Source organism: Berghia stephanieae, chromosome 2 (genome assembly GCF_034508935.2).
Source record: "Berghia stephanieae isolate SIO BIC M18660-M18661 chromosome 2, UCSD_Bste_1.3, whole genome shotgun sequence".
Classification (NCBI taxonomy): Eukaryota; Metazoa; Mollusca; class Gastropoda; order Nudibranchia; family Aeolidiidae; genus Berghia; species Berghia stephanieae.
In genome coordinates this window covers 59610980-59625329 of record NC_088361.1, presented here as the reverse complement: position 1 = coordinate 59625329, position 14350 = coordinate 59610980, and the positions used below count along the sequence as shown (strand labels likewise).

The following is a 14350-nucleotide window of genomic DNA, read 5'->3' as shown; positions in this document are numbered from 1 at the left end:
GACGAGGATATGTTGTTGTTGGTGATGATGATGATAATGACGATGAAGACGACGACGACGATGATGATGATGATGATGATGATGATGATGATGTGGTGGTGGTGGTGGTGGTGGTGGTGGTGATTGTGATGGTGGTTTGGGTAGTAGAACGGTGTAGTTGTAGACAAAGTCAAAGCTGTCAACATAAGAAGGCGATAGGAATTTTGTCTACCCGAAAACCATCTCATAAGTATCAAATCAGATTTCCGTATCAATATCATCAGTCATCCCTTCAGTAAAATCACTTATCCCCGCTTGAGGACACAAGTGGACGTCATTTTGTTGCGTAATCTCGGTGTCTAATTTTAGGTACAGATTCTTGGAGGGGTCGGTCGGGGTCGGTTGGGGTTAGCTGTTTTGACCGTCGATTTATCGAGGCCTCGATGTATTAGTTACTATTTTTGGCTCAGACGAATGCTCAAACTATAATTGGATGGAGGAGACCACGTGATAATGTCAGTAATGGCGAACAGTAACAAGAGTTTAGTTTGTGAACGTTTTGGAATGTAAAGTGGGGATAAAATTCAACAGGTTTGTGCAGTTCTTTTGGACCCACGGTAAGAGTAGTGCAAATAAATAGTTAATTCCATAATGATTAATAGAGTACACATCTGTAAGAATTAGTATTCGATTGCTATTTCACTTCTCTGCAACTCGCAACACCCTCGTCGACTTGGTAAACACAACATTCGTTCTCTCAGTCAGTCAGTTTAGTCCCAGCCTCTCCTCGGTTCACAAAAATAAGATTGTTTTAGTTCCTAATGAATGGAATGCGTCAGACTTTATTTGTCTTAACCACCGTTTGCAAACATTTTAAAGGATATGAAAATATCATTATCACCTATCAGGTTGACCTCTCCGTATCATTTCATTTCGTTCAGTCAATTCAGTGACGAAAGTTAGGGAGTGGAATTGATCAACACAAAAGTTGAGATTCGCTTGACTCACTTTGACTGAGGATCAAAGTGTGTTATGAGTTGTGTATCGATGATGTCTATGGGCTGTTGTAGTTGTAGACTCCAATAAATACATAGTATCAGGTCTATCATATAAAATAATATACCACAAACTATTTTTTATATGCAAAAGTTTTGTTTTTTACCAACCACTTTTTATAATAACTTTATTTTTTTTAATTATGCAATTGATGGATCGATATGACTGGATATCACATTGTATATTATATATTGCATGCCATGTCTGTTGTGATCCCAGAGCTATATTGTATGGGACCAACGCTATTACTATTAGGACAATTAGGAACTTTATTATTATTATTATTATTATTATTATTATTATTATTATTATTATTATTATTATCATCATCATCATCATCATAATCATTATTATCAATATAATATATAAAGATTGCTCTTCCTTTACTTTGGTAGTATTATTTTTATTTTTTGTTAATAGAGATGAGGGTGAAGTGTCATTTCGTGCCACTTTAGTCACCCTATCACAAATTTAGTCGACATAAATTCAGTTGTCCATTAGAGGTGACAATATCATAACCCCAAATTTTATTATTATTTACAAATTTTGGTTTGTTTTGGTAGAACAGCTTTATTTTATGTATTTGAAGAAGGTGACAGTGGTAACAAGTGCAATGAGACTTGATAAATTTGATCGATTTTCTGAATAAATAATATAGCCACCACATTTAGATCTCATAGAGATCATTTATTTATATTAGCCTTATAAAGTAAGTTATTAACTGATTATTATAATAAAATACATTCCTATATTTGATTACATGATAAGAAACAATTTATTAAATAGACTATGATTGTCACGTTCATGGTCATGGGTCAATGGCTAAGCCCCCGTCTCTTGTCTGCTATGGTCAATGGCCACGATGCAGGAAAACTGATCTGGTGCAAAGGGTAATGAGTGATGGCTTTGCTTGTTCAAGACTGTCACCACCAAATGGTTTGTTTGTTCAATGAGACGAATGGGTAGACAATATATTCTTAATCCGTTCCTTACTCATGCAACCGTTATTCGATAATTCTTTTGTGCAGTAGATTCATATCTCGTCATTGCTAGAGGTTTTCATTAAGACGTGAATTGTCACTGTCTGATAAACGTTGTTGCAATAAGAGGCATGAAAAGTGATTATGACGAGGTTTAAACAATCCTTTGTTGTATTGCCAGTAATATGTCGGGATAAATCTTTTGGTAAATCTGAAAAATTGCTCAATTTCATGGATCCCGCTTAATTGGGAATAGCAATTAAATACTAGATCCGTAAATAGTATTTATCATTTTGATACAAAAGAGTTGTTTATTAAAAATACAATTTGATGTGTAAAATTACGCGAACATATTCAAAGCATGACTTGAAAGATGAGTGAGTCTAGACAATGGCAGTCGATGACATAGGTAAATTTTATTGTTCATATCTCTGTGGTGACTATGACGAACGTTCGGCCACAAACCGGATTGACAATAACAGGGGATACAGGTAAATTCTATTGTTCACACCTCGGTAATGAACGTTACAAACACACACCCAGTTGACTGCGCCATTAGCCTAATTTACATATAAAGAACCATCATTTTAAATGATTGAAAATGAAAATGCTCTTAATGGGGATGGTCATTATCAAATTTCAGCCCCATTAAGCAGCGCGGACCGCCTCAATTAAACGGCTTGGAATTGGAAAAGTTATAGACTTTTTATATTTATATAGAAAAAATTCCGTTCTCAATAAAACGGCTTTCCCAATTTAGTGGCGACCCCCATACTGGCTTAGATTGTATATAATATATGGAGAAAATGAACAATTCTAAAATTTAAAAGTGAAAATAATTTCCAAACCTTTGCAATTTATCAACAATTTTATTATATTTAGTTGTTCAATATACTTTGTCTCTTTTGAAATTTCGGAATTATGTACGGCAGTATGCAGACAAATCATATACCAAATGACATTTTGGGATTTCAACTTCATAATTATTTATTTTTCAAGAATATCCCCACATGTCTATACAAGTGCCAATGCTTAGTTGTTGCATCTCATCAGTGAAAAAATCTGAGGACTTCACCCTGAGCCAAGAAGCCATTGCTGAACGAATTTTGTCATCAATGCATAATGTTTCCTCTGAATTTTTCGCTTGAGTTTTGCAAATTATAAAAAAATCATTAGTAGTCGAGAAGCACCGCCTCAAAACTTCTTTACAAATATCCTTTCTTTTCTGTTTTAGTTCTTCTCTCACAATTTGAATTACCCACCTAATGCAGACCTTCGAATATCTTAATATGCTGTTAATAATGTGGTTTTACACTGCCAAAAGAAATATCAGTTGTTTATGAAATATCTTGCTGTGAGATGAATCGATTTCTTTTGATCGATTCATCAACTTGGTATTGATACTCCACCCTTATTTCTGATTTCTGTCTTATGTTACATATGACGTTTGAATCGCTTTCTCACATTGCTGGGATGAACTGTAACATCACCATAAACCTCTTACAGTACCGTCATTTATGAATATCCACAGGACAGCATTCCTCAGTCGTTAAAAATTCAATTATCAAACTTTGCTTTATCCAGTTAGATATAACGTTTAGTTTGCACTTATTTTCGCTGACTCGTGAATTAAAGAAGCTTTACAGTTTCCAAATATTATTCAAAGATGTTTTGAAGTAGAAAGCTTGTTAGGCATCAATGATGTCAATTGAATGATGTTTTCTTAGATACCAAATTAAATGCATGAATTCAGAAATATCCTGAAAAGACAATATATTGAACAACCTAATAGTTTGGAATATATTTTATGGATGAAGCAGATGCATTTCTAAACTGTTTGGAAAGGTAGGATTTAATTTTTTTTTAAATGATTTTAATTTTTTGTTATCATTGACTATTTGAGCAACTAATGTGACACGAAGTGGCTTTTTACTCTAGTGTTAATTGGTGTATAGAGATGCCAAGAGTTGACAGACCATTCGTCTCAGAGCCAGCTACTGCGATGGAAGCTTTGTAAATTTGTCAAATTTGTTCATTCAATGTGAAAACTAGCTTTGTGATTGAGAGCAGTTTTTATTAGAATTTGAACAAGTTGGACTTTTTGACATTTGAAATACTAATTCTCAAATGATTGACATTTACTTTTAAAATCAAAAAGTTTCAGATATAATGTATTTATGTGTATATTATTGATTTTTTGACAGTTCATTTCTATATATAGACTAGAGCCATTAAGTAAATTATTTATTGTATTGATTTTACAGGGAAAATCTAGCATGTCATATCATTTTGACAGTAAATCAAGTTCAAATAAGCGGGTGGTTGGATGGGAGCATCACCCTTGAATCATATACCTATGATGTTCGCATGGGTGTACGATCCGATAGTGATGTCGTTTCTTCTTCTCTTTACTAGCCTATCCTGCTTCTTTGGTTTGTGATTGTATTTTTGACAGGGGATATTTTTTTTCCTGTAAATCCTCTGCCTGTTTGTTCTTGGTTATTTATAATTTAGCTTATGATATCTTTAGGTTATGATTTTGATTGACATTTGTACTATTTTTGTTAGATTGCTTGTTTTTTTGTTTCAGCGGTCTCTCATATAACCTCAATTGTGTTGGAAGAGACCTAAAGCAACAAACAAGTTCAAATAACATAATGATAATAATGTGTAAAATTACTTTTCACCTACAACACGGCTTGTGTTACTAAACATGGGGAAATGATAGGTACTTGCGGTTCTGTCTCACCACTGCCACTTGTGTCATAGCACTTACAAAAACACTTTATGTATACCCTCTCCTCTCTCTCTCTCTCTCTCTCTCTCTCTCTCTCTCTCTCTCCCTCTCCCTCTCTCTCTCTCTCTCTCTCTCCCTCTCTCTCTCTCTCTCTCTCTCTCTCTCTCTCTCTCTCTCTCTCTTTGTGACGTCCCAAGCCTGAGACACACACTGATAATCAACCAAAGGCTTGCCTTAGTCAGGGTACCTGCAGCCTCATTAAATTCACAGACTCCTTGAAAACTCTTTGATTTTGATATTACTGAGAAAATATTGTTGAAAACTCCTTGAATTTCATTTTAGGAGAAAACTTGAATTTTGTTAGATCACCAGTACTACAACCACAACAACATCATCATCAGTAACACAACTACTACAACCACAACACTACCATCACCACCGTTACCAACATGAATACAACATCATTATTAATACCACCATTACTACACCCACCACCACCACCATATCATCATCGCTACCACCACAATTGCAACCACAATCGCCACCAATTCATCATCATTGTCATTGCCACCACTACTACAACCACCACCAACACCACATCATCATCATCATCATCACTACCACCACCACAACCAGCACATCATTATCACTACTACTACTGCTAGAACCACCACCACTACATCATGATCATCACTACCACCACCAATTCACTGTCACTGCTACAACCACCACCACCACATCGCATCATTACAAACACCATTACTACAACCACTACCACATCATTTTCATTATCTTGCTTACAATGATCACCCCCAGCATGTCGTAATGATCACTACCACCACTACTACAACCACCACCATATCACCATCCCTACCACCACTACTAGTAGTACAACCACCACATCACTGTCCACATCGTCATCACTACAACCACTACCACATTACCATCCCTACCACCACTGCCATTGCAACCACCACGTTACCATCCTTAACACCACTACTACAACCACAAGCACATCACCATCCCAGCCACAGCTACTACAACCACCACCACCACATCATCCCTACCCCCACTACTACAACCACCGCATCATATCACCATCCCTGCCACCACTAATACTATAACAACCACATCACCGTCCCTACCACCACCACATCACCATCCCTACCACCACTACTACAACAACCACCAAATTACCATCCCTACCACCACTACTACAACCACCTCATATCAATATTCCTACCTCCACTACTACAACAACCATACCACATCACCATCCCCACCACCACTACTACAACCACCACCACATCACCGTCCCTACCACCACTACTACAATCTCCATCACATTATCATCCCTACCACCACGTCACCATCCCTACTACCACTACCACAACCAGCACCACATCACCATCTCCACCACCACTTCTACAACCACGACCACATCACCATTTCAGATTTTGAAAATAAGAAAATAACTGACAAAATGGCAGCAAAAGCAGAGTATTTGAATACCATGACATTTATTGTTCAATCATATTATATGCATTGATATCTTCAACTAAGATGAAGAAAAAAGTGAATTTGAGGCCCTTGAGTTGGGTTGTCTCCACTCGCGGAGAAACTTAGCGTCGAATGGATAATTCACTGTTTTAATAATATAATATAATATAATGAATTTATATAGCATTATAGTTCCAATTTAGAATTGCTCACTGGTGCTTTACATCAATATAATCCTTGAATTTTAAAAAATCACATTGGAAACTCATTGAAAACTCCTTGAATTTCAAATTGGAATTGCTGTAGGAGTCCTACAGAGTCGAGTCTGCAATTGTGAGTGTCAAGTGAGAAAAATAGGATCCTTGCTTGAACATATTTTTAAAATCTTGACCATTTTCAAGAGGAGTTAAAAACATATATGATTAATAGAAATAGTTTACAGGCTAGTGATTAGATCTATGAAAAAATTGTGCTGAACCATAAATAAAGACTTAAGTAAAATTACCACAAAATCAGAAAGGGTTCTAATTTCTTAACACATGTTGTTTTTTGTTTTTTTAAGAAAGCAAATAAACAAACCTTATTACATCATATTACACCTATAAGAATGGTACAACTTTACATATTTCAAATTATTTTAAAAATGTAATTCGTTAACATCCGATTAGGTCAACAAATACCATTAAGAATACCAAGTTTTGTTTTATCTTTGAAATGTAAGATTGCAATGATTTGGAAGAATGAGTAGAAGTAAGTTCATTGATGAATGAAAACAGTTTTGTTTAAAAATCAGTTTGCATGTTTAATTACTGAATATCTTTTGTATTCAATGTTTAACCACAGCAAATTGTTTTGGGGAATTTTTTACTGCTGTATCCCAGGGTAGATTGTAGTGTTTCATTTATATGAGGTTTATTAATGGCTTTAAAAGTTATGTTTTTGCTTTTACTACTAGTGGTAAGTGATAACGATCTGAAACTATGAGTATGTTATTGTTACTATTCTGAAATAGATTTTGATGTTCTCGGGATAAAATATTACATTATTAATGTCTCAGAAGATACTCCATCTAATATCAATTCTATTAATTAGTTTAATGTATCGGTTAATAGAAAAAAATTAATCGTTTGTTTTCTGAACTCTCTTGCAGGATATAGATTCATGGATTTATGTTTGTAACACCGGTATGATAAGGAGTGTGGCATCTTCTATCTGATCATGACCTCCAACAATTATCAACAGTGTAAGTCCTTTTTTGATTATTACTTAAAATTTACAAAGAAACCAAAGGTTGATATCTGTAAAGTAGACGTATACAGGGTAAAACGAAATACAACACAACAGTATGTTAGTTGGATCAGAATCTGATTCATGTCTGTGACTAAGGAGCTATACTGGTTAGACCTTCCTCTAAATATTAAATCTGTTGCAATTGACTCGGTTGTATTTTCTCAGCTGTTTGACTCCATCATAGTTAACTAGAAGATGCCGGATTTGTGACAGACCCTTAAGCCTGCTCTGACAAATATAGATGGTTGTTTAAAACAATAGAATGAAAGAAGATTACTCTTCTCTTTGTCATTATTTTTCAACCTCTAGTTGTAAGATTAGTTCTCGCTAGACTTGCTCAATCAAACTATAAACTTTAAATGTTACACAATGTACTGTGAAAGTACGGTTGATCATGCGCATAGAAATATTGAGTATTTTAATTGAACGCACACTTTGATAGTAAACCTGTGTGGTTTGCATAGTTAACATTTGGACAAACTGTCCGAGTGGCGTGGCTTTCTTGCCTCCACTGTGTGTCAATTTAGATTAATGCTAATGCTAAAAAATGTTTTTGTGTGTGTTTACTGGTATATGAGATTGCTCTATGCTTTTGTAATATGAAATTGTTTATTTGGAATAAAACCCGAGAGTCTGACAGAATTTTGCTTTCTAAACGCTGGATGTAAAAATCAACATTAACCTTGGCTGTCTGCGTTTTTCAGTGAAATGAATTCTCATCTTTCCCTGCCAAAGAACGCTCGCAAACAATGTGCTCTATAGAGAATTATTTTCTTCATGATAAAGATTTGAATGAATATTCCTTTTATTGCTACCAATAACAAGGTCATTCTGACGATTTTGTTAATTTTACTTAAAAAGAACTTTCACTTGATATTCATTTTGTTACTATCAAGCAACAAAAAGTGTCTCGTATTTTTGTGAACACCGGATATGTTTTTGTGTATGATGAGATGAAAAGAATGATTGATGTATGTTGAGTAGGAACGTTTATCTATTATACATGATTTGTCATCTATGAACCCGAAAAGACCTTTAATCAATTGATAAAGCAACGCGTAAAGTGAAGACAAAAAACTAGTAGCTGTGTCTGAAATGAGGAAAGAAAATGAATAATATCAGCTTGAGGGTTTTTTTCCTATTCTCAATATTAGATGCTTGACATTCCTCTTATTCCATCTTATTATATTGATGCCCCCCCCCCTCTCTCTCTCTCTCTCTCTCTCTCTCTCTCTCTCTCTCTCTCTCTCTCTCTCTCTCTCTCTCTCTCTCTCTCTCTCTCTCTCTTGCCTTGGGTGCTATTATTATAATTATCATCATTATTATTGTTATTTTTGTCGTCAACATCAGCATAGTAGTAGTATTTATCTTGTATGTTAAAATACAATAATGTTGATTATTAGGGAAAGAATTCGTGTTTTTAGAGTATTCAGACCAGCTAATAATCACACTCTCGGTTGAATTACAAAGACAAAACACGTCAACAGAACAGAAATCAATGGAAGAAAGAAAGAAAGACAAAAACGAATCAAAACAAAAACAAACTGTCAAACGGACAGACAATCTTCCAGGAGAGACAAAATCAATACGTTTGTAAAACGTGGAAATTGTAGATCATGGAGGGATCTGAATGACATCCTCTTATCGCATCGTTGTGGTTTTGCTTTTATTTTTGGTTTTCTTGAGTTGTTCATGTTATTGTCGTTCTTTGTTCGTAGTAATAGTAGTAGTAGTAGTAGTAGTAGTAGTAGTAGTAGTAGTAGTAGTAGTAGTAGTAAAATTAGTAGTGCAGTAGTAGTAGTAGTAGTAGTAGTAGTAGTAATAAAAGTAGTAGTAGTAGTAGTAGTAGTAGTAATAAAAGTAGTAGTAGTAATAGTAGTAGTAAAAGTAGTAGTAGTAGTAGTAGTAGTAAAAGTAGTAGCTCAGTAGTAGTAGTAAAAGTAGTAGCTCAGTAGTAGTAGTAGTAGTAGTAGTAGTAGTAGTAGTAGTAGTTCAGTATTAGTAGTAAAAGTAGTAGTTCAGTAGTAGTAGTAGTAGTAGTAGTAGTTCGGTAGTAGTAGTAGTAGTATCATCATTATTGTTATTGTCATTATTGTCGTCAACATCAAGTATGGAAAGAATTCGTGTTTTGAGAATATTCAGACGAGCTAATAATCACAGTCCCGATTGAAAACAGAAGACAAAACATGGCAACAGAGCAGAAATCATGTAAGAAAAAGGGAGACTGAAAGAAAAAAAAAAAGAAAAAAAAAACAACTGTCAAGAGGACAGACAATCTTCCAGAAGACAATGCTTCGTCATGAGACCGTCACCAGGAGAGACAAAATCAATACATTTGTAAAACGTGGAAATCGTAGATTATGGATATGAATGACGTCCTCTTGTTGCATCGCTGTGTTTTGCTTTTATTTTTGGTTTTCTTGGGTTGTTGGTGATAATGTTGCTCTTCTTCTTCTTCTTCTTCTTCTTCTTCTTCTTCTTCTTCTTCTTCTTCTTCTTCTTCTTCTTCTTCTTCTTCTTCTTCTTCTTCTTCTTCTTCTTCTTCTTTTTCTAAAAACATTGTTTGTTGTTTGTTTGATAGATCACTCTACTCTTACAGAAAGAGACTTGGTTCATATACGCATCATCATTTTCGTCTCTATTTCATTTGTTCATTTAGTGATTTGTTAATTTGTATTCGGCATTTTTAAGTTTTGCAAGGTAATCAGAAAATGGTTTTGTTTCATTAAATATTGTAAACACACAGACGCGTCTACACACATACTCTCTCTCTCTCTCTCTCTCTCTCTCTCTCTCTCTCTCTCTCTCTCTCTCTCTCTCTCACGTACACACACTCACATACCTGTTTGTTATGGATGGAGTTTGGGTTGTTTTTTTTTTGTTATTTTTTTTTTTGGGGGGGGGGGGTGTTTGAAGTGTAATCGTTGCAGACTATTTTAGTGTCAACATTAATCAGCAGCCGCGTGCTTTATCGTCTGTTCTGAATGATATTTGAGTGCTGCAAGACTTCAATAAACGCGTCTCATCGATTGATCGTGTTTGTGCTTTGTTTTGCTTGTTTGTTTATTTTTAGATATATTCACAGTTTTGATTGCAGATTATTTATATAAGGTTATAATTATCATTTTTTGTATGTATATATTATGGGAGAGGTGGTCAAAACAAAATTTCAAACGGCGATGTAATTAATATCTTAAGTGATAAAATTCCTTTTATTCGGAGTTTGGGTTTGTTGTTGTTTTTTAAATTACCGTATGTTGCGTTCGTTGAGAAAGGGGGTGGGGTGTATCAAATACATTTTGAAATAAGGCAGATGTCACCCACAGTAAAAGACAACGTTAGCAAAATTTATTGCATCTCCTGTTCGAGGGGAGAGAGAGAGATGGAATGAGATGCCGGAAGCGGGATTCTAACCCGAGGATCTCGAGGAGGACCTTTGCCCCTATCCACCACACCACCCCCTCGTCCGCCCGCACATTTAAACGCGCGCGCGCACACACACACACACGCGCGCGCGCGCGCTTATATGAAATTGTCACTGGAGCCTAAAAAAAATATGGAGACGTGAAACTTAGGGGCTCCTTCCGTATGTCGGTGTTCAATGTCAAGTCGGTAATCATGGCATTTGTGTACTGATGGTATGTGTTTAAATAAAATACACAACGTTTATAGTCTGAGGGAATTCAGTGAGAAGAAATCACATCTGAATATAGAAAGCTGCGAAAACCCGTGCCAAATTTCAATTGTATTAAATAAAAACATTATGAGTATGAGCGAGAATATGTTTACCTTGACACCTGACATAGATAAGCATCGTCTGCTATTAAAACCATATTGTCACCTCAGACGTTTCGCGTCTCGATACATCGTTGTCTCTGTGGTCACTATGAAATCATTCGGGTTAATACCCTTCTCTCGTCGTCGATATAGTGGGCAAACAACATATTTTGTAATACAAATAAAGGATCATGTGTTTTCTATGTTAAGAGGCGTTGTCTGTTGTTTATTTATATGTGTCTAGTGGAACCTGCAAAATTTGTTTAAAATACAAAAATAACAACTAAACAAACGATTATACATCATGGAAATTAAGATATCTAGATCGAGACGAACCTTTTGAACCATCAATGATCGAAATCGGTCCAGTAGTACTATTAGTAAGTGCGCGCAAATGAATCTGGCAATCCCTCTTCTCGTTAGATTACGCTTGAAAACATTTAAAACACGGAGTGCGTTTTGACAATGGACAAATCACAAAATTTAAAGCCCCATTACGTAGTGGCACTTGTCATTTTAAAATTATACTACCTCAAAAATTAAATCAAATCCCATTGAGAATCTTTGCTTTGTAACAAAGAATTAGAGCAAGTGTGCCAAGAAGTATGAGCGAAACTACCAGTAAGTTCTTGTAGAGGACATTGGAAACTTTCGCATTTGGTAAATTTGGTGTTTTGTTAATAAAAGTAAACAAAATCGTTTCTGAATTCCCTTTATATAATTGGATTCAGCATGTTGTGGGTACGTTTCATTACATTTAATTTGATATCTTTTGAGAAATTTACGAAAAACCTAAGTGTCAAGTAATTTTTTCTCTTCACTGTACCAGGATAAAAACAAATTGCGATGATTGTCATTTGTCACGCTTTTATTCGCTTGAGATTATCACCGACTCGGAACATCTTAAGATCTTGTACTTATGATTCATATGAAACTTTTTTTTTTCTTTTTTTTTTGTGTGTGTGTGTGTGTGTAAAATGGGGGAGGGGGTTCTCTCTGAATTTTACAGTTCTATAGTCCACTTCCATTCGCCCTGTTTAATGTTACTTTAGTTCCGTTCCATGTATACATGTTCGTTGACGAAATTCCAAAAAACTGCAACGTGACGTCTTTTAAATATAAATTCGCCTGCAATAACAGAATGCTCTGTCTGATACTGATAGCAGCAAACTGCTTTTTGGTTTGGTCATCTTCATTACGCCCCGAGGCGCATGGACGAGCTTTTACACGAGAAATTGTTGAACCTGTTCTTTTTTCTGGCTGTATTTTTTTTAATATCAGAAACTTCAGACCCACTACTACTACTACTACTACTACTACTACTACTACTACTACTACTACTACTACTACTACTACTACTACTACTACTACTACTACTACTGCTACTATTGCTACTACTACTACTACTACTACTACTACTACTACTACTACTACTACTATTACTACTACTGTATTTATGGGCTCTGTGATCCTTTACTATCCAGATTTTTTGTATTTATTAATTATTATATATATATATTTTGGGATCGATGGTCAAGCAACTGCCATTCTACTTCCTAGAATGTAATCAATTCCCGATATCCTAATGATTGGGCCTATACAAACTCCATATTCAAGACCTCCAATGTCCAAATGTATATTATAGTGGTGGTGTCGATTATATCAGTCTTATGTCATTAATTACACAGGCGTATTGTTGCTGCTTGCTACAGCTATCGCCGACTAGGAGGTGACTTGACTTTAGTCAATAAAGACGGCATGTACACGTAAAAGATCTTATTTGATTTGAAAAGGTGTGTGTGTGTGTGTGTGTGTGTGTGTGTGTGTGTGTGTGTGTGTGACTTGTGATTTGATGAAATCAGATTGTTCCACGTCAATGCGTGTTAACCGGAATTCCTAGGTATTTCTGAAATTTGGGACACACGTCTTTTTTTTTTTTTGAGGGGGGGGGGGGGGGGTGTTGCCTCTTTAAAAAAAAAAAAAAATAGTAAATGGACTGCTTGTATTCAAAAGCGGTTGAGAAATAAAAATAAAAACAAAAAACAAGCGCTCAAATGTATATTTGGCTTAGCATTCAATTTAACTTAATTAGCATTTAAAAAAAAAATTAAAATCAAAATGATAAAAAATACGTGCTTTTTATTTTAATGTGAGAAAGTGTATTTCTTTTCTACCATAACGATTAGAAATAAACCTAGTTTTTTATGTTTTCATTAATTGTGTGTGTGTGTGTGGGGGGGGGGGGGGGGGGGTGGCTTAATTTCGTTTTTAAGCACCCAATTCATCTCGACATAATCTTGTTGAAGTCTTTTGTCTTCTGTCCCCTTTATCTGTTTTCCGAGTTGCTTTCTGTCTTTGTCTTGGAATGAGATTACTTGGTTTTGCCCTGGCCCTGATCGCGGCCCTTGGCTGGGAGGGAAACATTAAAACGTATAGTTATAGTTTTGAGAGATATTTTTTCCCTTGTAAATCATCTCTCTATTAATATATTTTATTGTATTTTTGTGTTTTTAATATCACGATTTGTTAACATTTGAATGTATACCTCTTAGTATGGACCCGCGCCTGTGTCTGGATGAGACTTTTAGGTTGATCTCAAACTAAGTATACACTGATCGTGTGCTATTGGAATCTACATCAATATCTATTTGAACAATTTCGCCTTTGATTTAAGTGTAATTCTAGATTATTATTTTTTTACTATTTCTTTTTACTGGCGTTGATTATTTGACCTAAATGTGTCGAGCGGGTGGTTGGATGGGAGCATCACCCTTGAATCATATACCTATGATGTTCGCATGGGTGTACGATCCGATAGTGATGTCGTTTCTTCTTCTCTTTACTAGCCTATCCTGCTTCTTTGGTTTGTGATTGTATTTTTGACAGGGGATATTTTTTTTCCTGTAAATCCTCTGCCTGTTTGTTCTTGGTTATTTATAATTTAGCTTATGATATCTTTAGGTTATGATTTTGATTGACATTTGTACTATTTTTGTTAGATTGCTTGTTTTTTTGTTTCAGCGGTCTCTCA

General features: G+C 35.3%; 1 protein-coding gene across 1 annotated transcript in view; it reads left to right on the top strand.

Annotated features, from left to right (window-relative positions):
• Positions 1-473: 473 nt before the first annotated feature.
• LOC144965249 (histone deacetylase 5-like) overlaps positions 474-14350 on the top strand; it is a 96766-nt gene continuing 82889 nt past the window's right edge. Inside the window, exons 1-2 of the mRNA XM_078900389.1 lie at positions 474-596; positions 7403-7495. Of these exons, the coding sequence (XP_078756515.1) occupies positions 7471-7495 (25 nt within the window). The 5' untranslated portion in view covers positions 474-596; positions 7403-7470. The remainder of the gene's footprint in view (positions 597-7402; positions 7496-14350) is intronic.